The 22,903-nt window shown below is 50.8% G+C and overlaps 1 protein-coding gene across 9 annotated transcripts in view; it reads left to right on the plus strand.

The window, feature by feature from the left end:
* The window catches only part of nktr (natural killer cell triggering receptor), a 306,045-nt gene that overhangs the window by 261,808 nt on the left and 21,334 nt on the right, over nucleotides 1-22,903 (plus strand). For 7 of the 9 annotated variants that reach the window (XM_072508090.1, XM_072508093.1, XM_072508094.1 and 4 more), the window contains 2 exons: nucleotides 12,114-12,173; nucleotides 15,067-15,141. In XM_072508090.1, coding sequence (XP_072364191.1) covers nucleotides 12,114-12,173; nucleotides 15,067-15,141 — 135 coding nt within the window. The remainder of the gene's footprint in view (nucleotides 1-12,113; nucleotides 12,174-15,066; nucleotides 15,142-22,903) is intronic. The other 2 variants (XM_072508092.1, XM_072508095.1) reach the window with 2 other exon arrangements.

Raw genomic sequence — 22,903 nt, forward strand, 5'->3', positions numbered from 1 at the left:
TAGAGGGGTCACGATCCTGATCAATAAGCAGGTGATGTTTGAGGCGTGTAGAATAGTCTCGGACGTGGGAGGTCGGTACATTATGGTCAGTGGGAAGCTAGAGGGGGAGCAGGTGGTATTAGTAAATGTATATGTGCCAAATTGGGATGATGTGGAGTTTACAAAGAGGATGCTGGGGAAGATACCGGACCTGGACTCGCACAGGTTGGTCATGGGAGGGGACTTCAACACAGTTATGGACCCTGGCTTGGACCGGTCGAGCTCTAAAATGGGCAGGGTGCCAGCAATGGCAAAGGAACTAAGAGGGTTCATGGAGCTGATGGGAGGGGTGGATCCATGGAGGTTTGGGCAGCCGAGGGTGAAGGAGTTCTCCTTTTACTCTCACGTACATAAAGTGTACTCCCGGATTGATTTCTTTATTTTGAGCCGAGCTTACTGGCAGGGGTAGTGGACACGGGGTACTCGGCGATCACAATCTCAGACCATGCTCCGCACTGGGTTGACCTGCAAGTTAGTAAAGACAGTAACCAGCGCCCACACTGGAGGTTAGATGTGGGACTTTTAGCTGATGAAGGCGTGTGCGAGCGGCTGAGGAAATGTATTCAGAACTACCTGAAGGTCAATGACACGGGGGAAATTTCAGCAGCGGTGGTCTGGGAAGCACTGAAGGCGGTGGTCAGCAGGGAGCTGATTTCGGTCCGGGCCCATAGGGAGAAGGTGGACAGGGCAGAGATGGACAGACTGGTAAAGGAGATAATACAGATTAATAGGAGATATGCGGAGATCCCAGAGGCAGGGCTTTTAAGGGAACGGCGGAGGTTACAGGCGGAGTTTTGCTTGCTGACCACAGGGAGGGCGGTGGAGCAGCTGAGAAAGGCAAGGGGGGCGATCTACGAACATGGAGAGAAGGCCAGCAGAATGCTTGCACAGCAGCTTAGGAAGAGGGAGGCAGCTAGGGAGATAGGGAAAGTAAAGGACGGAGATGGGAACCTGGTTGGTGATTCAGTAGGGGTGAAAAAGGCGTTTGGGGATTTCTATAGCAGGCTGTACAGGTCGAACCCCCTGCGGGGCCGGAGGGGATGAGGCACTTCTTGGAGGGGCTGAATTTCTCAAAGGTGGATGGGGAGCGGGTAGAAGGGCTGGGGACTCCGATCGGGTTGGAAGAGATAGTGGAGGGTCTGAAGGCCATACAGTCTGGGCCGAACGGGTACCCAGTGGAGTTCTATAAAAAGTACTCTGGGATATTGGGGCCGGTGTTGATGAGGATGTTCAGTGAGTCAAGGGAAAGAGGGGTGCTGCCCCCGACGATGTCACAGGCAATGATTTCGCTGATCCTGAAGCGGGACAAGAACCCGGAGCTGTGTGGGTCCTACAGCCCGATCTCCCTGTTGAATGTGGATGCCAAGTTGCTGGCCAAAATCTTGTCCTCCAGGATTGAGGACTGTGTTCTGGACGTTATTGGGGCGGACCAGACGGGGTTTGTTAAGGGCAGGCAGTTGGTGGCCAGTGTGAGAAGGCTGTTAAATGTGAACATGATGCCCCCGGAAGGTACGGAGGTGGAGGTAGTGATCGCAATGGATGCAGAAAAGGCTTTTGATTGGGTAGAATGGGATTATCTGTGGGAGGTACTGGGACGGTTCGGATTCGGGCGGGGCTTTCTCGACTGGGCCGGGTTGCTGTATCAGACTCCTGTGGCAAGTGTACGGACGAATAGGACTACATCGGACTATTTTAGACTGCACCAGGGGATGAGACAGGGGTGCCCCCTCTCCCCACTGTTGTTTGCGCTGGCTATAGAGCCGTTGGCAATTGCTCTGAGAGCCTCGAGGGGCTGGAGAGGACTGGTCCGGGGGGGGGGGGGAGTGGAGCACAGGGTTTCGCTCAATGTGATGACCTGCTTCTGTACGTTTCGGACCCAATAGAGGGGATGGAAGAAATCATGAGGGCTTTAGGGGAATTTGGCCGGTTTTTGGGGTATAAGCTTAATATGGGAAAGAGTGAGATGTTTGTGGTCCAGGCGAGGGGACAGGAGAGGCGACTGGGAGAGCTGCCGTTTAGGTTAGTAGAGGGAAGCTTTAGGTACCTAGGTATCCAAGTGGCGCGGGAATGGGACCGGCTGCATAAATTGAATCTGGCCTGGCTGGTGGACCAAATGAAGGACGATTTTCGGAGATGGGACGCGCTTCCGTTGTCTCTGGCTGGCAGGGTGCAAACGGTAAAGATGACGGTCCTCCCGAGATTCCTATTTGTATTTCAGTGTCTCCCCCATTTTTATTCCGTGGTCCTTTTTTAAGCGGGTCAACAGAGTAATCATGGGCTTTGTCTGGACGGGCAAGACCCCGCGAGTAAGGAAGGTAATGCTTGAGCGGAGTCGGGGAGAGGACGGTCTGGCGCTGGTAAATTTTAGCAACTATTACTGGGCGGCTGATATAGCCATGATCAGGAAGTGGGTGGTGGGGGAGGGGTCGGTATGGGTGTGCATGGAGGCGGCTTCAGGTAAGGGCACCAGTTTGGGGGCGTTGGTAACTGCGCCTCTGCCGTTCCCGCCGGCGCGGTACTCCACCAATCCAGTGGTGGTGGCGGCCCTGAGAGTTTGGGGCCAGTGGAGGCGGCATGTGGGAGCATCGGTTTGGGCCCCATTCTGTGATAATCACCGGTTTGCCCCGGGGAGTATGGACAGGGGATTAAGGTTATGGCGGAGAGTGGGGATTGAGAGGATGGGGGATATGTTTATAGAGGGGAGCTTTCCAAGTTTGATGGCGTTGGAGGAAATGTTTGGGTTGGCGAGGGGAAACAAATTCAGATATCTGCAGGTGCAGGACTTCCTTCGTAAACAGGTGTCAACCTTCCCGCTCCTACCGCTAAGGGGGATTCAGGACAAGGTAGTTTCCAGAGGGTGGGTAGGAGAAGGGAGTGTCTCGGACATTTACAAGGAACTTATGGGGTCAGAGGAGACTCAGACCGAGGAGCTGAAGCGCAAGTGGGAGGAGGAACTGGGAGGAGAGATAGAGGATGGTCTATGGGCGGACGCGTTGAGTAGAGTCAACGCGTCTGCAACATGTGCCAGGCTCAGCCTGATACAATTTAAGGTCATCCACTGGGCCCACATGACAGTGGCCCGGATGAGCAGATTCTTTGAGGTTGAGGACAGGTGCGCAAAATGTGCGGGAGGACCAGCGAACCATGTCCACATGTTTTGGACATGTCTGAAGCTTTGGGGATTTTGGCAGGGGTTTGCAGATGTCATGTCCACGGTGTTAAAGACAAGGGTGGTGCTGAGTCCAGAGGTGGCAATTTTCGGGGTGTCAGAAGACCCGGAATCCAGCAGCAGAAAGAGGCGGACATTCTGGCCTTTGCTTCCCTGGTAGCCCGAAGATGGATACTATTAGCATGGAGGGACTCAAAGCCCCCGAAGTCTGAGACCTGCCTATCGGACATGGCTAGCTTTCTCTGTTTGGAGAAGATCAAGTTTGCCCTGAGAGGGTCACTGTTGGGGTTCGCCCGGAGGTGGAACTGTTCGTCGACTTCTTTGCGGGAAATTAATCGTCAGCGGGGGAGTAGTTTAGATTAGAGTAGGGTATCAATAAGGGTGGGACCTATACGAGAGGTAAATGGCTTTTGCACTATGTTTATGGTTTCATGTATATTGGTTGTTTTGTTGTTGTTACTATACCAAAAATACCTCAATAAAATGTTTATTAAAAAAAAGAATCAAACTCTGTGCTGTCTGTCTCCTCTCTGGATGCCCTTCCAGCTTTTCATGTCCTGCAAAGCTATCGCCAGGGGTTTGATTGCTGATGCAAACAGGAGCAGGGACAGTGGGCATCCCTGCCTTGTGCCTCTTTGTAGTTGGAAGTATTCAGAGCTGGTGCTGTTAGTTTGAACGCTCGCCTTGGGAGCGTTGTACAGGGGTCTCACCCAGGCGGTGCATCCTGCTCCTAGTCCAAACAGTTCCAGTACCTCGAGGAGGTACTTCCATTCAACTCTGTCGAAGGCCTTTTCTCCGTCCAGGGAAACCATCACCTCTGGTGTTATCTCCTTAGGGAGGGTTATTATTACTTTCAACAGCAATCTTATGTTCGCAGTGAGCTGCCTACCCTTGACAAAGTCCGTACCAGCGACCACCTCTGGTACACAGTTCTCCAGCCTTTTAACCAGGACCTTTGCGAGTATTTTCACATTCCCATTTAGCAGCGAAATGGATCTACATGATCCATATTCCGTCGGGTCTTTGTCTTTTTTGGGTATCAGTGAAATTGTGGCCTGCGCTAGTGTAGGAGGCAAAGTGCCCCTTGCCAGCGAGTCTGCGAACATGTCCCTTAGATGTGGGGCCAAGGCCGGTGCAACTTTATTATAAAAGTCCGCTGCGAACCTGTCAGTGCCTTCCCCGCCTGCGTGGAGCTGATGCTCTCCATGATTTCTCCCAGATGTATTGGTGCTTCCAGCTCCCCCTCCTGTCCTCCCCCATAACCGGCATTTCCAGTCCGTTGAGGAACTGTTTCATCCCCGCATCCTTATCGGGGGGCTCGGAGGTGCACAGCCCTCGGTAGAAGGTCTTGAATGCTGGGTTGACCTCTTTTTGTTCCTCTACCAGTCTGCCTTTGCCATCCTTTACCTGAGCTATTTCCCTCGGTGAGCCAGTAGGCAGCCAGCCTTTTCTCCATGTTCGTAAAAGGTCCCCCGTGTCTGGCTGAGTTGGTACACTGCTTTCCTGGTGGATAGCAGGTTAAAGTCCATTTGTAGCTTTTTCCTCTCCGCCAGAAGCTCTGCGGGCAGAGCCTCGGAGTGCTTTCTGGCGACCTCCAAGATGGAGTCGATCAGTTGTTGCCTGGCCACCCTCTCTTCCTCCGTAGCACAGTTGCTTCACAGCTCCAGGATCCTAGGTTTGATTCCCGGCTTGGGTCACTGTCTGTGCGGAGTCTGCACGTTCTCTCTGTCTGCGTGGGTTTCCTCCGGGTGCTCCGATTCCCTCCCACAGTCCAAAGATGTGCAGGTTGGGTGGATTTGCCGTGCTAAATTGCCCTTGGTGTCCAAAATTATAGATATGGTTACTGAGTTATGGGGAAAGGGTGGAGGTGTGGGCTTAAGTAGGGTGCTCTTTCCAAGGGCCGGTGCAGACTCGATGGGTCAAATGGACCCCTTCTGCACTGTAAATTCTATGATCTACCCTATCTCTACGTGCCTTGGAGGCTATAATCTCCCCTCTGATCACAGCCTTCAGTGCCACCCAGAACGTGGAAGGTGAGACTTCCCCGTTCCGGTTGTTAGTCACGTAATCACCTATGGCCTGCAAAGTTTTTTGGCAGAAGGCTTTGTCAGCCATGAGGTCCGTGTCCAGCCTCCATGTGGGGCGCTGGGCACGGCCTGTCTCCAAACTGTCTCCAGTCTCCACAGGGACTGGTTTAGCACAGTGGGCTAAATAGCTGGCTTGTAATGCAGAACACAGCCAGCAGCACGGTTCAATTCCTGTACCAGCCTCCCCGAACAGACGCCGGAATATGGCGACTAGGGGCTTTTCACAGTAACTTCATTGAAGCCTACTCGTGACAATAAACGATTATTATTGTCACCTCACATCCACGTAGTGCAGAGCGTGGTCGGAGATGACTGTCGCGGAGTACTCCGCTCTTGTAATACCTGGAAGCACCGATTTCCCCACTACAAAGAAGTCAATGCGGGTGTATACCTTGGGCACTTGTGAAAAAAACGAGAATTCTTTTTCTCCCGGGTGTAGGAATCTCCACGGGTCCACCACCCCGATCTGCTCCATAAATGCTCCCAGTTCCTTAGCCATGCCTGTCTTTTTCCCCGTTCTGGAGTTCGATCGGTCAGTCAGCGGGTCCTGTACACAGTTAAAGTCACCCCCCATAATCAGTCAGTGCGTGTCAATGTTGGAGATTTCTGCCCTGATCTTTTTTATAAAGTCTGTGTCGTCCCAGTTGGGCGCTTACACATTTACCAGGACTACCAGTGCCCCTTCCAGGACACCGCTGGCCATGGCAACTTGTCGCCCTGGGTGCGTAACCATCCAAGTCTCCATAAATCTTGTCCTTTTGCTAATCAGTATGGCTACTCCCCTAGCCCCCGTCCTGTAGCATGAATGGTACATCTGTCCCACCCAGCCCTTCCTTACCAGTAATCTGTCCTTCTCCCTCAGGTGTGTCTCCTGCAGGTAAACTATGTCGGCCTTCAGGCTTCTCAGGCGCGCAAAAGCGCTGGATCTTTTCACCGGGCCGTCAAGTTCCCTTATGTTCCAGGTGACTATCCTGATGGGGGGTTTCTGGACCACCCATACTTACCTGGTGGATGCGCCCTGCAGTCCAGGGTTTCCCTTTGTTAGGGGGCCGTCCAAAATGGCCACGGTCACCGCTCTCCCCATGAGGTCAAGCTCCGGGGTTCCCCTTTGTCCAGGGAGCACCCAACATGGCTGCCACCTGTGTGGACGCCACGTGGGTGCGCCCCTGCACTCCGGGGTGTCCCTTTGGTTAAGGACCCTCCAAAGTGGCTGCTTGCGGCACCATCTTGGTTCCTCGGCCTGTTCTGTGCCCGCCGAGACCTGTGTTTGTCTCGCTGCCAATCCTTTCCTGTCTTTCTGCCCCCTTTCTGTTCTGTGAGTCCCCCCTGCCCTGTGTTCTCCCCCCTTTCTGTCCTCCACCCCCCCCCCCCCCCCCCCGGCAATACGCTCCTTCTCCCCTGAGCGGTGCACCGCGGCACCCTTTACTGCCTGTCTTCCTGTGCTAGCCCTCCCTGCTAGTACGGTGGCTTCCCTCCCTGGGCTGGTCTCGCCCTGTCTCTATTTTGTCTGCCTGACACCGTTCCCTTCCTCTCACCATCATCTGTTTCCCCTATCCTCTCCCTTCTCTCTGTCTTAAAACTTTAATCCGAGAACGAGGCAGCACAGTCCCGTGCAAATAGAGTCCATATTAGATCTTGGTCCCATTTCGTCCTCCACTTTTGATCTTTTCTCCCCGCTACCCTCATCGTTGGCGTGTTTGTCTTTCTCCAGTTTGTTTGTTTTCCCAAACTCTTCAGCCTCTGCCGGGGTGCCGAAGTAATGCTCTTTGCCCTGGTACAGTACCCAGAGTCTGGGCATGAACAACATGCCGAACCACATCCCGCTCTTATAGAGTGCCGACTTTGCCGTATTAAATTCAGCTCTCTTTTTTGCAAGGTCCGCCCTAATGTCTGGATATGCCCTAATTCTGTGTCCTTCCCATGAGCACGACGGTGTCTGTCGGGCCCACCTAAGGATCTTTTCCCTGACCTGGTACCGGTGCAGCTTCGCAATGATCGCTCTTGGGTTCTCGCCAGTCTTGGGTTTTGGCCGGAGCAACCTTTGTGCCCTGTCGAGTTCTGGGGGGGGTTTGGAAAGCTGCCCCCCCCCGACTAGGTTGCCCAGCATTTGGGCGATGTATACCATTGGGTCCCTTCCCTCAACACCCTCTGGCAGGACCAGGATACCATTGGGTCCCTTCCCTCAACACCCTCTGGCAGGACCAGGATACGGACATTTTGCCGTCAGGACCTGTTTTCCGGGTTCTCTACCTTTCCCTTCAAGTCCCCCCGGGCCACCACTAACCTCCTCACCTCGGTCTCCAGAGCCACAATCCTGTCACTCTGATCGGTTGACTCATTTTCCAGGTCCAGCATTGTCCTTTCCTGGGCTTCCACCTTCCTTCCCAGGCCGTCGATCGTGCGCTGGAGGGCGGCCATCGCTTCCGTCACCACCTCTTTCACCACCACCAGGATCTCCATTTTAATCGCCTCTCGCATGGCGGTCAGTTCCTCTTTTAGGAATGCCTTCCATCCATCCATCCCCAGGTGTGATTGGTGGGGGGGGGGCATTGCTGCCCATTCTTGTTCCGCCGTTAGGGCCGCCGGCCGGCCCTCCTCTTGGTTCGCTGGGGCCTCTGCCTCGCTGGTCCATCCGCTTGTTGCTCCTGCCCCTTTCCGCCGCTTCTGCCTTCTCGCCCGGCCCTTTGAATTGCTGTTTGCCGGCATCTTCCCTTCTGCTTCTTTACTATCAATACCACCTGGGTTTAAAGGTGTTTTGAGTGGTTTTATGAGCCAAACATCTTAGAAAATTCGCTATTTTGAGTCCAATTGGGAGGAGAGCCACCTGATGTGCTTCCGCTCAGCACATCACCGCCACCGGAAGTCAACATGTCCTTTAATACCTAACTCCCCTCTCCCTCCCCCATCTCTGAAAATTCCCATCCCACCTCCCTGGCTCAAATCTGTGATTCCCTCGAATCAGCATTTCCCTTGACCCCGCCCACAACATAAAGTGCTGCCGCAACTGCCTCTAGATCGTCAACGTCACCAACACCACCAGACTCCCTGAATATTTACCAGGGGCCACGGGAGCGGCGCCATTGCCAACGCCCTCAACCCCGACCTCCCGCACAGACTCCCCTCCATTCTAACCCACTGGGTGTTCTCCTCTCTTCCCCCCCCCCCCCCCCCCCCACCACCACCCTGTAACCCAGCCCCTCACCTTTTCAACATTCGCTGCCCAACAGTAATACAATAAATTCGGAAACCCAACTCCCCTGACTGCCGTCCTCTCTGCAACAGCACCTTCCTAATGCGGGCCTCCTCCTCCCCCGCCCCCGGCCGCCATATAAACGCGGTAATTATCTTTTCGACTTCATTAAAAAACGCCTTTGATAAAAAGGTCGACAGGCTCTGAAAAATGAACAAAAACCGCATCAATACGTTCACCTTAATTGCCTGTACCCTACCTGCCAGCGATGGAGGAAGACAATCTCATCTTGCCAAATCCGCTTTCACACTCCCCACCAAACTAGTAATATTATACCTACGGACCACCCCCCCCCCCCCCCCCCCCCCCAAATCTCTTGCCACCTGCACCCCCAGGTATCTAAAGTGGGTTATCGCCCTACGGATGGCACCCCCGGTCGGGACACCACAAAATACTTGCTTTTGTCCAAATTTAGTTTATACCCCCCCCCGGGACTATCCCCTTCCACACCCCCAAACTTCTCAATGCGATGGCTGAAGGCTCAATCGCAAGCGCAAACGACCGGGGGGGGGGGACACAGGACATCCCTGCCTGGTCCCTCGATGTAGATCAAAATACCCAGAGTTCATGCTATTTGTGCAGACACTCGCCCTCTGCTCCCTGTATAGCAATCTTTCCCACTCCACAAACCACGGCCCAATCCCAAACCGCTCCAAAACCGCCATCAAATACCTCCACTCTATCCGGTCAAACGCCTTCTCGACGTCCAATGCCACCACTGCCTCTGACTCCCTCCCCTCTGCCGGTGTCATAACTACGTTCAGTACCTTCCTAATGTTGCTACAAAGAACAATAATAAAAAACTTTAACCTCTATACAGCATGAAGTGAGAGCATTATTCAAAACTACATATATACATTCTCCCATTCTTCGCTTCCGTCCCAGGCCTTCTGCCTTCATAAATGCCTCTGCCGCCTCCACTGTCTCAAAATAAAATTCTCTGGAGTTGTAGGTCAACCTCAGTTTTGCTGGATACACCATTCCAAACCGCACCCCACTGTTGTACAGTGCCGTATTCACTCGACCAAAAGCCGCTCACCGCTTTGCTAGCTCTACCGTCAAGTCCTGATATATGCGAACCTTAGCTCCAGCCCACTGCAACTCCTGCTTCAGCTTTGCCCAGTCGAGACAACCTCCTTCATGTGATATCTGTGAAAACATAATCACTGCCCTTGGCGGCTTGTTCAACTTTGGCTTAGGCCTCAGCGATGAGCTCGGTCCAATTCATACCGAGAATGTTACTCTCCTTCCCCCATCAGTTCCGTCAACATCTTGGCAAAGTACTCTGTCGGTCTCGGGCCCTCCACCCCCTCAGGCAGGCCCACAATCCTCATATTTCGCAGTCTCGAGTGGTTCTCCATGTCCTCCAACTTTGCCCGCAACCCCTTATTGGCCTCGACTATCCTCTGCAGCTCATTCCCCCATCGAGGTGAGCTGATCGCTGTGACACGACACTTCACTCCCTTCATCCACTCCCTTCATTTTCTCACTCTGCTCCCTCACCTCGGCCGATGTCTTCGCAAAACTACCATCACCGGGGCAATTGCCTCCCCCACTAACGCCTTCAATGCCAACGCCATCTCCTTTCTCAACACCTTCATATGTTTAGCGAACTGCTTCTCGAGCTCCACGGACATCACCTCTGGCATCTTCTCTGCTGTAAGCAGTGCGGCTCCACCCAGCGGCCCGGCCTCTGCCGTCTTGCCAGTCCCCGGGGCTGGTCCTCCAACTCGACGCTGAGCACTCGCTCTCTCCCTTCTTCGCTGCTGTTTTCCTTTGGTTTTTGGACAATATTATCACGAGCACCGACGGAAGTCCTTGACACTTCACTCTTGCCGAATTCTGCCTTTAGTTGTTTCTGCTCCAAGAGAAGTGAATCATTATTGAACCTTTTGTCGAGCTGCGAGCAGAGCCAGGCACTTGCTGACTGGTTTAATGTCAGAATCTAAAGCTCAACCCGTCTCCATAGAATTGCCAAATGAACGCAATTTGGTTAATCATCATTTTCTGAGTGGCCTAACAAGGATTTATGATAAATCAACAAAGGTCTAATTAACTTTTTTAGATTTTCATTGTATGTTTTGATGTTGACTTTCATTTCTTACTTTCCACTTTACAACTACAAATAAACTCGATCAAGTATCTGTTATGTCATCCTTCCCCTGTGTTTTACTCCATCGACCTCGGCCTGTACTGTCCTGGCCAATCATTAGTGCATGCCGTGAACCATCACATTAACACCCATCACTTTCAAGCCAATACTGTCCCTTTTGAAGCGTTGGGGGACATGATCTGGCCAGCAATTCTGACCCTCGCTCCATGATCTGGCCTTGGCTAAGAAAGCCCAGGTGGTCAGTCCAGTTTGTTTTGCCATGTCTCAAATGACCTTGAGACTGTGAACTAGGCATTGTGTGTGGCCCTGAGCCGTCTGAACCAGGCAAGTCCCAGGTTCAATCCTGATTGACCTTCTCAAACAGGCTGGTTTTAGCTAGGGTAATAGTAGGGATGCTGCACCCTACCCCTGAGCCAGCCAGGCTCCATGGCCCCTGCTAGAAAATGCATGTGTTGCTTTGGGTTGTCGGCAGGATCAGACGTGATGCCCTCCATATTTGAATAACTTATCAGGCGGCACGGAGGTGCAGTAGTTACCACTGCTGCCTCACGGCACTAAGGACCTGGGTTCAATTCCGGTCCCGGGTCATTGTCTGTGTGGAGCTTGCACATTCTCCCTGTGTCTGCGTGGGTTTCACCCCCACAACCCAAAAAGATGTGTAGGTTAGGTAGATTGGCTATGCTAAATTGCCCCTTAATTGGAAAAAACAAATTGGATACTCTAAATTTAAAAAAAAAGATAACTTATCATTTCTCACCATTCTGGAGAGAGATGCTGGCACCAATGGAGCTGTACCCTGCAAGCGAATGTGGGGAGAATTGTGTGAGTTTATTGCCAAAACACATTCAAATATTCATCCCTGTAAATAGCCCCAAATCCAAGGCAAAGCCAATTCTCCTTTGGGATATTTGTTGACTATAAATATAAACCAATCAACAAATCACTCTGAATGAACGTTCTTCCTTTCCTGGCACCCACACCTAACGTTAAGGTGGTGACAGCTCGTGAGCTCTGTGCCTTGATTCAGATTATGTCAGCTGATACTTGCAATTCCTGGCTCAAAGCATCTATTCTGAACCTGTCCATGCAGGCAGTTATCGAGTGGAGAGTCAATCAGTCCTCTTTGGGTAATCACCCCGAGCTGTTCTCCACAGCTACCTGGTTGCCACATGTGTTTTTTGGAGCATTGTCCGACACTCGCCTCGGGCTGTTCTGAACACATCCCCGGCTGCCAACTGTTATTGGAGACAGTGAGAGAAAGTCACCTCGGGCTTTTCTCTACTCCATGGTTATCGACTAGCTAATACAGAGAGAGAGCTTCTCTCTTGGCTGTCTTTAATGTGCATTGCAGTATTCATTTGGATAAGGCTGTGTAGCAGGTGGCATAAGTTGGAATCGGCTTTCATGGTTGTCTGTTTCATGCATGATGGTTTACTTGTCTATCTTTTTTCCTAGTAGAACCTATAGTCGAAGTCGTTCTAGAAGCCTGTCTTCTAGACGTCACCGGAGGTCTAGGTATGTATCCAGTGTAAACTGCAGCTGTTAACACAGCGAGTCACAGAGAATATTTTTAGCATTTAATGCTCAAATTATATTCTTGAGTATATCAATATATGCCCTGAACTTTTTGAGGTAGTGCAGATCTGGAGGAGGAGCTTTTTGTCCTGTTTACTTGGGAAGAGGGCTCCTGCATTCCTGCAGTTTCAATATTGGGTTTGGTTATGCAAGGCTTTTCCACCAGAGTGCCCAACCTAGATGGCTAATGCATGGTTTTTGTCACCAGTACCTTCTCTTAGGGTGGATTTTGGAATCAATTTCCATTGAGCAAAAATGTTCTATAATAGCAAGCCTTGAGAAAATAGTTGAGCATTTTATCTTGCATTTATTCAACATTCTCCTCGTTGTGGTTTGTAAAATGCCTGCGGCGTCAGTAATGATTTGCAATCTAATACATTGTACTGCCAACTACGGAGCAACAGGGCTAACGAGGAAGTGCTATCGATCGAGGGTGTCTGAGACACCCATCTGCACCCCAAGATGATCTCTGAAACTATCAGCAAATTGACCAGCCAGCATTCTGGCCAGATTTTTTCAGAGATGGCTGACCTCTGCTGTTAGGCATGGTTGGTAGAGCACACTAACACAGTTAGTGCAGCGTGCCAGAGCCCTGCAGAGTAGGCAGAAGCAGCAGTGAGAGTTCACTCTACCAAGTCCTCAATCTGGAAAGGTGAGCACGGCATTGTCAGTAGAGTGGTGGAAAGGCAGAATTGACAAAGATCCGGCAGTACATTGTCCAAGAGATACCCTCCATAGTTGAGCATTTGTACTTTCCAACATCCTTGAGTGATTTTTTCACCGTCCTCTATTAAACCCGTTTTCCTCCACTGAAGATCGTTTATATCTCCATCCCCTCTGGACCTTATTGCGTGGTACGGTTAGGGCGACACGTAATATTGGAGTTCTGCAAATAGCTTTTGCCAGAAAAGATTGTAGCACATCAACTGTATGTAAGACACAGTCCAGGACAGTGGGATTTGGGGCACTCAATGTGTAGTGGCTCAGGGTGATGATTCAGTAGTCTCTTCTCTAACGTGGGCTGTTGGGTGAGTTTAGTGCGCCTGGTAAAAGGTTGTAAATGTGGAAGTGGTCGAGCAAGGGAACCGTGGTTTCCTAAAGCAGTCGAAACACTTGTCAAGAGGAAGAAGGAGGCTTATGGGATTTATCCTAGGATTCTCTGGGAAGCTAGGGAGGAGATTGCCGAGCCTTTGGCTTTGATCTTTAAGTCATCTTTGTCTACAGGAAAAGTGCCAGAAGACTGGAGGATAGCAAATGTTGTCCCCTTGTTCAAGAAGGGGAGTAGAGACAACCCCGGTAACTATAGACCAGGGAGCCTTACTTCTGTTGTGGGCAAAATCTTGGACAGGTTTATAGGAGATAGGATGTATAATCATCTGGAAAGGAATAATTTGATTAGAGATAGTCAACACGGTTTTGTGAAGGGTAGGTCGTGCCTCACAAACCTTATTGAGTTCTTTGAGAAGGTGACCAAACAGGTGGATGAGGGTAAAGCAGTTGATGTGGTGTATATGGATTTCAGTAAAGCGTTTGATAAGGTTCCCCACAGTAGGCTACTGCAGAAAATACGGAGGCATGGGATTCAGGGTGATTTAACAGTTTGGATCAGAAATTGGCTAGCTGGAAGAAGACAAAGGGTGGTGGTTGATGGGAAATGTTCAGACTGGAGTTCAGTTACTATTGGTGTACCACAAGGATCTGTTTTGGGGCCACTGCTGTTTGTCATTTTTATAAATGACCTGGAGGAGGGCGTAGAAGGATGGGTGAGTAAATTTGCAGATGACACTAAAGTCGGTGGAGTTATGGACAGTGCGGAAGGATGTTACAAGTTACAGAGGGACATAGATAAGCTGCAGCGCTGGGCTGAGAGGTGGAAAATGGAGTTTAATGCAGAAAAGTGTGAGGTGATTCATTTTGGAAGGAATAACAGGAAGACTGAGTACTGGGCTAATGGTAAGATTCTTGGCAGTGTGGATGAGCAGAGAGATCTCGGTGTCCATGTACCTAGATCCCTGAAAGTGGCCACTCAGGTTGAGAGGGTTGTTAAGAAGGTGTACGGTGTGTTAGCTTTTATTGGCAGAGGGATTGAGTTTCGGAGCCATGAGGTCATGTTGCAGCTGTACAGAACTTTGGTGCGGCCGCATTTGGAGTATTGCGTGCAATTCTGGTCGCCGCATTATCGGAAGGATGTGGAAGCATTGGAAAGGGTGCAGAGGAGATTTACCAGAATGTTACCTGGTATGGAGGGAAGATCTTATGAGGAAAGGCTGAGAGATAGTGATGTCTAGCACAAGGGGACATAGCTTTAAATTGAGGGGAGATAGATATAGGACAGATGTCAGAGGTAGGTTCTTTACTCAGAGAGTAGTAAGGGCATGGAATGCCCTACCTGCAACAGTAGTGGACTCGTCAACACTAAGCACATTCAAATGGTCATTGGATAGACATATGGACGATAAGGGAATAGTGTAGATGGGCTTTAGAGTGGTTTTACAGGTCGGCGCAACATCGAGGGCCGAAGGGCCTGTGCTGCGCTGTTATGTTCTATGTGCAGTGCTTTTCTGAGACCCGCAGTGAAATAATCCGCCAAGCTACTGTAGCTCACATTGTAATTTAATCCATTGTTGCAGTCACTGCAGCAAAGATGGCTTCACTTAACTACCTGGTTTAAGTACAGCTAATGGTGAGAGTTCATTACTGGGTTCAGTTGCTGAAGCTCCACTGTAGTGGTTGGTAACATCACTGAATTTTTCCTTCATCAACCATGTGAAATAATGTCTCATTGCACTAAATGCATTGAGATGATGGCTGTGATTCTCTCTCTTGATTCCAGGTCTGATTCGTATGATAGCTACGACAGCAGGAGCAGGAGTCGCAGCCGTAGCTACCACAAATCTCGACGGTCCAGGTAAGAGAGTGTTTGCTTTTCCCTTTGCTTTAAAACTACTACCTTCCTCTGTTGAAGGTGCTTCCCTAATGCTGGGGTGCTGGGCAAGGGGTGGAAGGGGAGGAGTTGGGGCAGGGTGAAAGCATGTTTAAAAGCTGCCTGTCTACCAGCCATCTTCCAGTGCCTTATCCATGTGCTCATTTCTTGGTGTTTGTGAGCCAAAACAATGAGTGTTGTGGTCAATAAAGATGGAAGACACCACCGTCATGTCCAATTCCTTTCTCACCAGCACAAAACATTGGATAGCAATCAGGAGCTGGGCCCCAGCTGTTCATTCCTCATTTTCCCTCACCCTACTCTTCCCCCCCCCCCCCTTTCAAACAGGGAGGCAGAAAACTGGTAACTATAGACCTGAACTTCTGTCATTGGGAAAATGTTAAGAGTCAATTATAACGGATGCAATTGCAGAGCATTTAGCAATGCTTAAGATAATCAATCCGAGTCAGCTTAGCTTCATGAAGGGGAAATCATGCCTGATGAACTTATTAGAATTCTTTGAGGTGGTAATGAGCAGGATAGATAAAGGGGAAGTATTAGATGTAATATACGTGGATTTCCAAGAAGTGTTTGATAAGGTACCACACAAAGGCCTACTTAATAAGATAAGAGCCCATGGTGTTGGGGATAGTATAGTAAGGTTATGCAATTTGAAAGGAAGAATGGAGGCATAGACTATTTTCTAAATGGGGAAATGCTGAGGAAATCAGAAGCACAAAGGGACTTGGGAGTCCTTGTTCACGATTCTCTTAAGGTTAACGTGCAGGTTCAGTCTGCAGTTAGGAAGGCAAATGCAATGTTAGCATTCATGTCAAGAGGGCTAGAATACAAGACCAGAGATGTACTTCTGAGGCTGTATAAAGCTCTGGTCAGACCCCATTTGGAGTACTATGAGCAGTTTTGGGCCCCGTATCTAAGGAAGGGTGTGATGTCCTTGGAAAGGGGCCAGAGGAGGTTCACAAGAATGATTCCTGGGATGAAGAGCTTGTCATGCAAGAAACGGTTGAGGACTCTGGGTCTGTACTCGTTGGAGGTTAGAAGGATGAGGGGGGATCTTACTGAAACTTAGAGGATACTGCGAGGCCTGGACAGAGTGAATGTGGACAGGATGTTTCCACTAGTAGGAAAAACTAGAACCAGAGGGCGCAACCTCAGACTGAAGGGACAATCCTTTAAAACAGATGAGGAGAAATTTCTTCAGTCAGGGTGGTGAATCTGTGGAACGCTTTGCAGCAGAAGACTGGAGGTCAAAACACTGAGTGTCTTTAAGACTGAGATAGATAGGTTCTTGATTAATAAGGGGATCAGGGGTTATGGGGAGAAGGCAGAAGAATGGGGATGAGAAAAATATCAGCCGTGATTGAATGGCGGAGCAGACATGATGGGCTGAGTGGCCTAATTCTGCTCCTATGTCTTATGATCTTATTAGCATGCATAGAGGATTGGCTAACTGAACAAATCCCCTTATCTAAGGAAAGATGCACTGACATAGGAGACAGTCCAGGGAAGGTTCACTATGTTGATCTCGTGCATGAAGAGATTTTCTCTTGAGGAAATCACTAAGATGATTGGAGGAAGGTATAGGGGAGGTGTCAGAGGTCGGTTCTTTACACAGAGAGTGGTGGGTGTGTGGATTGCCCTGCCAGCAGAGGTGGTGGAGTCAGAGTCATTAGGGACATTTAAGCGACTCTTGGACAGGCACATGGACAGCAGTAAATTGAAGGGGTGTAGGTTAGGTTGATCTTGGATTAGGATAAATGGTCGGCACAATATCGTGGGCTGAAGGGCCTGTACTGTGCTGTACTGTTCTATGAGAAGTTGAGTAGGTTGGCCTGTACTCATTGGAGTTTAGAGGAATGAGACCCAACTTTATTGAGACATGCAGGATTCTCAGGGGTATTGATGCTGAGAGGTTGTTTCGTCTTGTGGGAGAGTATAGGACTAGATGGCATAATCTCAAGAGTATGGTACTGCCCTAACAGAGATGAACACTCTCAGAATAGTGCATCTGTGCAATTCTTTTTTGAAGATGGCTCTAGAGGTTGGGTTGTTAACTTTTACTGATTTAAAAATCTGTCTGTATCAGCTCAAAGATTCAAGGGTTATGGGGATAAGGTGGGGAAGTGGAGTTGAGGGTTTTCAGGTCAGACTTGATCTCATTGAATAGCAGAGCAGACTCAATGGGCTGAATAGCCTACTTCTATGTCTTATGGTCTCCCCTTCCTCCTCAGATTACAATATGCAAGTAAGATATATTATCTACTTTCAATGTGCTCAAATGTTCAGAGCAGTTTTTATTATTTGGCTCATAGTGTCAAAGGGTGCAGAAAAGGCCCTTCGGCCCACTGAATCTGCACTGACTATAACTACCCTTAATCTCGCGCTAATCCCATTTACCAGCACTTGTCCCATATCCTTGGATGTGATGGGGTTTCAAGTGTTCATCCAAGTGATTTTTGAAAGTTGAGGATTGCAGCTTCCACTACCTTCCCTGGCCATGCATTCCAGATTCTCACCACCCTCTCTCAGATCCACTCAGAATCTCCTGCCCCTCACCCACGGTACAATAGCACAGTGGTTAGCACTGTTGCTTCACAGTGCCAGGGTCCCAAGTTCAATTCCCAGCTTGGGTCACTGTCTGTGCGGAGTCTGTACGTTCCCCCCCCCTGTCTGCCTGGGTTTCCTCCGGGTGCTCCGGTTTCCTCCCACAAGTCCCGAAAGACGTGCTTGTTCGGTGAATTGGACATTCTGAATTCTCCCTCTGTGTACCGAACAGGCGCCGGAATGTGGCGACTGGGGGCTTTTCACAGTAACTTCATTGCAGTGTTAATGTAAGCCTACGTGTGACAATAAAGATTATTATTATTACCCTAAAACTGCACCCCATTGTGATTGACCCCTCAACCAAGGGGAACAGCTGCTTCCTATTTACCCTGTCCAAACCCCTCATAATCTTACACACTTCAATCATATCCCCCTCAGCCTTCTTTGCTCTAAAAAAAACAATCCAAGCCTATCCAGTCTCTCCTTATAGCTCAGATGCTCCAACCCAGGCAACATCCTGGTGAATCTCCTCTTGTACCCCGTCCAGGGCGATCACCTTCCTATATTGATCAGAACTACACACTGTACTCCAGCTGTGGCCTGGTTAACGTTCCCGAGTCTGCTCTGCCATCATAACCGCCTTGCTCTTATATTCTATGCCGCTTCTTATAAAGGCAAGTGGCCCATATGCCTTCTTTTTAAAAAAAAATATATATATTTTATTGAAATTTTTCAAACAAAAATGTTTCAGTTTTTACAACTCAACAAGGGATTATACATTAACTGGTAAATAACATTATTTAAATAATATAGTGAACTTACAACAAAAACTAAAAAAGAAAAGCAAATAGCAAAAACACAAAATAGTGCCCCCCCCGGGTTGCTGCTGCTGCCATTTCTATCTTTTCATTATCGTTCCGCGAGATAGTCAAGGAACGGTTGCCACCGCCTGGAGAACCCCTGAGCCGATCCTCTCAATGCAAATTTTATTCGTGCCAATCTTATGAACCCTGCCATGTCGTTTATCCAGGCCTCCACGCCCAGGGACTTCGCTTCCTTCCACATGAGTAGAATCCTACACCAGGCTACTAGAGACGCAAAGGCCAAAATATCGGCCTCTTTTGCCTCCTGCACTCCCGGTTCTTCTGTAACCCCAAATATAGCTAACCCCCAGCCTGGCTTGACCCGGACCTTCACCACCTTTGAAATTACCCTTGCCACACCCCCCCAGAACTCATGCAGTACCGGACACGACCAGAACATGTGTGTGTGGTTCGCCGAGCTTCCTGAGCACCTCCCACACCTGTCCTCGACCCCGAAAAACCTGCTCAGTCTTGCTCCCGTCATATGTGCTCTATGTAGAACCTTAAATTGAATCAGGCTAAGCCTGGCACACGAGGACGAGGAATTTACCCTACTTAGGGCATCTGCCCATAGCCCCTCCTCAATCTCTTCCCCCAGCTCTTCTTCCCATTTTCCCTTCAGCTCCTCTATCATCGCCTCCCCCTCGTCCCTCATCTCCCGGTATATTTCTGACACTTTGCCCTCTCCAACCCATGCCCCCGAAATCACTCATCTTGGATCCCCTGCGTCGGGAGCTGCGGAAATTCCCTCACCTGTTGCCTCGTAAATGCCCTCACTTGCATGTATCGGAAGGCGTTCCCTGGGGGCAACTTATATTTTTATTCTAGCGCTCCCAGACTTGCAAACGTCCCGTCTATAAACAGGTCCCTCAGCTTCCTAATTCCTGCTCGCTGCCAGCACTGGAACCCCCCATCCACCCTCCCTGGGACAAACCTGTGGTTATTTCTTATCGGGGACCACACCGAGGCACCCGTCACTCCCCTGTGTCGCCTCCACTGCCCCCAGATCCTCAAGGTTGCCACCACCACTGGGTTTGTGGTGTACCTTTTCGGGGAGAACGGCAGCGGCGCCGTCACCAGCGCTTTTAGGTTCGTTCCCTTACAGGACGCCATCTCCAGTTTCTTCCACGCTGCTCCCTCTTCCTCCCTCATCCACTTACAGACCATCGACACATTGGCGGCCCAATAGTAGTCGCTCAAACTCTGCAGCGCCAGTCCCCCTCTGTCCCTACTACGTTGCAGGAACCCCCTCTTTACCCTCGGGGTCTTTCCTGCCCACACAAAGCTCGTAATGCTCCTATCTATTTTTTTTAAAAAGGCCTTTGTGATCAGAATGGGGAGGCACTGAAACACGAAAAGAAACCTCGGGAGGACCACCATTTTAGCTGCCTGCACTCTGCCCGCCAGCGACAGCAGCACCATATCCCACCTCTTAAAGTCCTCCTCCATCTGCTCCACCAGTCGCGTCAGGTTAAGTCTATGCAGGGTTCCCCAGTTCCTGGCCACCTGGATCCCCAGGTATCGGAAGTTCCTTTCCACTCTCCTCAGCGGCAGAGCATCTATCCCCCTTCCCTGTTCCCCGGGGTGCATTACAAAAAGCTCGCTCTTCCCCATATTTAGTTTGTATCCCGAGAACTCTCCAAACTCCCTAAGTATCTGCATTACCTCTGGCATCCCCTCTACCGGGTCTGCAACGTATAGCAGTAGATCATCTGCGTAGAGCGACACTCGGTGTTCCTCTCCCCCTCTAAGCACCCCCCTCCACTTCTTAGACCCCCTCAGCGCTATGGCCAATGGTTCAATTGCCAACGCGAACAGTAACGGGGACAGGGGACACCCTTGTCTTGTACCCCTATGTAGCCGAAAATACCCCGATCTTTGCCGGTTTGTGACTACGCTTGCCATCGGGGCCCCATATAAGAGTCTGACCCATCTAATAAACCCCTCACCGAACCCAAACCTCTTCAGCACCTCCCACAGATAGTCCCACTCCACCCTATCGAATGCCTTCTCTGCATCCATCGCCGCCACTATCTCTGCTTCCCCCTCCGGTGGGGGCGTCATCATCACCCCCAGCAACCTTCGTACATTAACATTCAGTTGTCTCCCCTTTACAAACCCTGTCTGATCGTCATGCACCACCCCTGGGACGCAATCCTCTATCCTTGTTGCCATCACTTTGGCCAGCAGTTTGGCATCTACATTTAGGAGTGAGATAGGCCTGTATGACCCGCATTGCAGCGGGTCTTTATCTCGTTTCAGGATTAGCGATATCGTCACCTCCGACATTGTCGGGGGTAGCATCCCTCTTTCCTTAGCCTCATTAAAGGTTCTCGCCAAAAGCGGGGCCAACAGATCCATATACTTCCTGTAGAATTCCACCGGAAACCCGTCTGGTCCCGGGGTCTTCCCTGCCTGCATGTTCCCCAGTCCTTTAATCACCTCATCCACCTCGATTGGCGCCCCCAGACCTTCCACCTCCTGCCCTTTCACCTTCGGGAACCTTAGCTGGTCCAGAAAGTGTAGCATTCCTTCTTTTCCCCCCCGGGGGCTGGGACTTGCATAGCCTCTCATAAAAGGTCTTGAACATCTCGTTCACTTTCCCTGCTCTCCGCTCCATATTTCCCGTTTCGTCCCTAACTCCCCCGATCTCTCTTGCCGCCATCTTCTTCCGAAGTTGGTGGGCTAACTGCCGGCTCGCCTTTTCCCCATACTCATATTGCATCCCCTGTGCCTTCCTCCACTGTGCCTCTGCCTTTCCCGTGGTCAGCAGGTCAAACTCAGTCTGTAGTCTTCGTCTTTCTCTGTATAGCCCTTCGTCTGGGGCCTCCGCATATTTTTTATCCACCCTCAAAATTTCCCCCACTAATCTCTCTCTTTCTTTGCCCTCTTGTTTCCCCTTGTGGGCTCTGATGGAGATCAGCTCTCCTCTAACCCCCGCCTTCAACGCTTCCCATACTACCCCCACCTGAACCCTCCCCATCGTCGTTGACCTCCAGATATCGCTCAATACACCCCCTCACCCTTCCGCAGACCCCCTCATCCGCCAGTAGTCCCATATCTAGTCGCCAGAGTGGGCGCTGCTCCCTTTCCTCTCCTAGTTCCAGATCCACCCAATGCGGGGCGTGGTCTGAAACGGCTATGGCCGAGTACTCCGTTCCTGCCACCTTCGGGATCAGTGCCCTTCCCAAAACGAAAAAATCTATCCGGGAGTATACCTTATGGACGTGGGAGAAGAAAGAGAACTCTTTAGCCATCGGCCTGGCGAATCTCCATGGATCCACTCCCCCCATTTGTTCCATAAATCCCTGAAGCACCTTGGCCGCTGCCGGCCTTCTCCCGGTTCTGGATCTGGACCGGTCTAGCCCTGGATCCAGCACTGTGTTAAAATCCCCCCCCATTATCAAATTTCCCACCTCCAGGCCCGGGATACGTCCCAGCATTCGCTTCATGAATCCCGCGTCATCCCAATTCGGGGCATATACATTCACCAGCACAACCGCCTCGCCCTGCAGTCTGCCACTCGCCATCACATATCAGCCCCCACTGTCCACCACTATGTTCTTAGCCTCGAATGATACACGTTTCCCCACCAATATTGCCACCCCTCTGTTTTTCGCGCCCAACCCTGAGTGGAATACCTGTCCCACCCATCCTTTTCTTAGTCTAACCTGATCCGCCACCTTCAGGTGCGCCTCCTGGAGCATGACTACGTCCGCCTTCAGTCTCTAAGTGCGCAAACACCCGTGCCCTCTTAAAGGGCCCATTTAAGCCTCTCACATTCCACGTGATCAGCCGGATTGGGGGGCCATTCACCCCCCCCCCCCCCCCCCCCCTCGTCGACTAGCCATCCCCTTTTTTAGGCCATCTCCTCATCCAGGTCCCGCGCACCCGTCTGTCCCCCAGGCAGCGCCTTCCCGCCCCGACCACCTCATCTCTTACCAGCTCCCCCTTGCACTCAGCAGCAGCAACCCAGTTAATCCCCCCTCCCCCACCCCCGCTAGATCCCCCTCTAGCTTGATTATTCCCCCCATATTGCTTCTGGAAGTCGGCTAACTCTGGCTGACCTCTGCTTCCCCCGTTCACTCTTTGACCTCCCTGCGTGTGGGGCTCCCTTCCTTCCTGTGCCCGTTTTCCCGCTATAATTTCCATAGCGCGGGAAAAAACCCGCGCTTTCCTCTCTGCATCGCCCCTATGGCGCAGTTCCGTCATTCCCCTTCCCTGTCCCTTTTCCCACAGGCGCCCACATTTCTTCGTGTGTCCCCCATCGGGGGGAGAAAAATTCCCCGTCCAACATTGCTGTACAATAGCCCTCCCCT

The sequence above is a fragment of the Scyliorhinus torazame genome, chromosome 6 (genome assembly GCF_047496885.1).
Source record: "Scyliorhinus torazame isolate Kashiwa2021f chromosome 6, sScyTor2.1, whole genome shotgun sequence".
In the NCBI taxonomy this organism is placed as follows: Eukaryota; Metazoa; Chordata; class Chondrichthyes; order Carcharhiniformes; family Scyliorhinidae; genus Scyliorhinus; species Scyliorhinus torazame.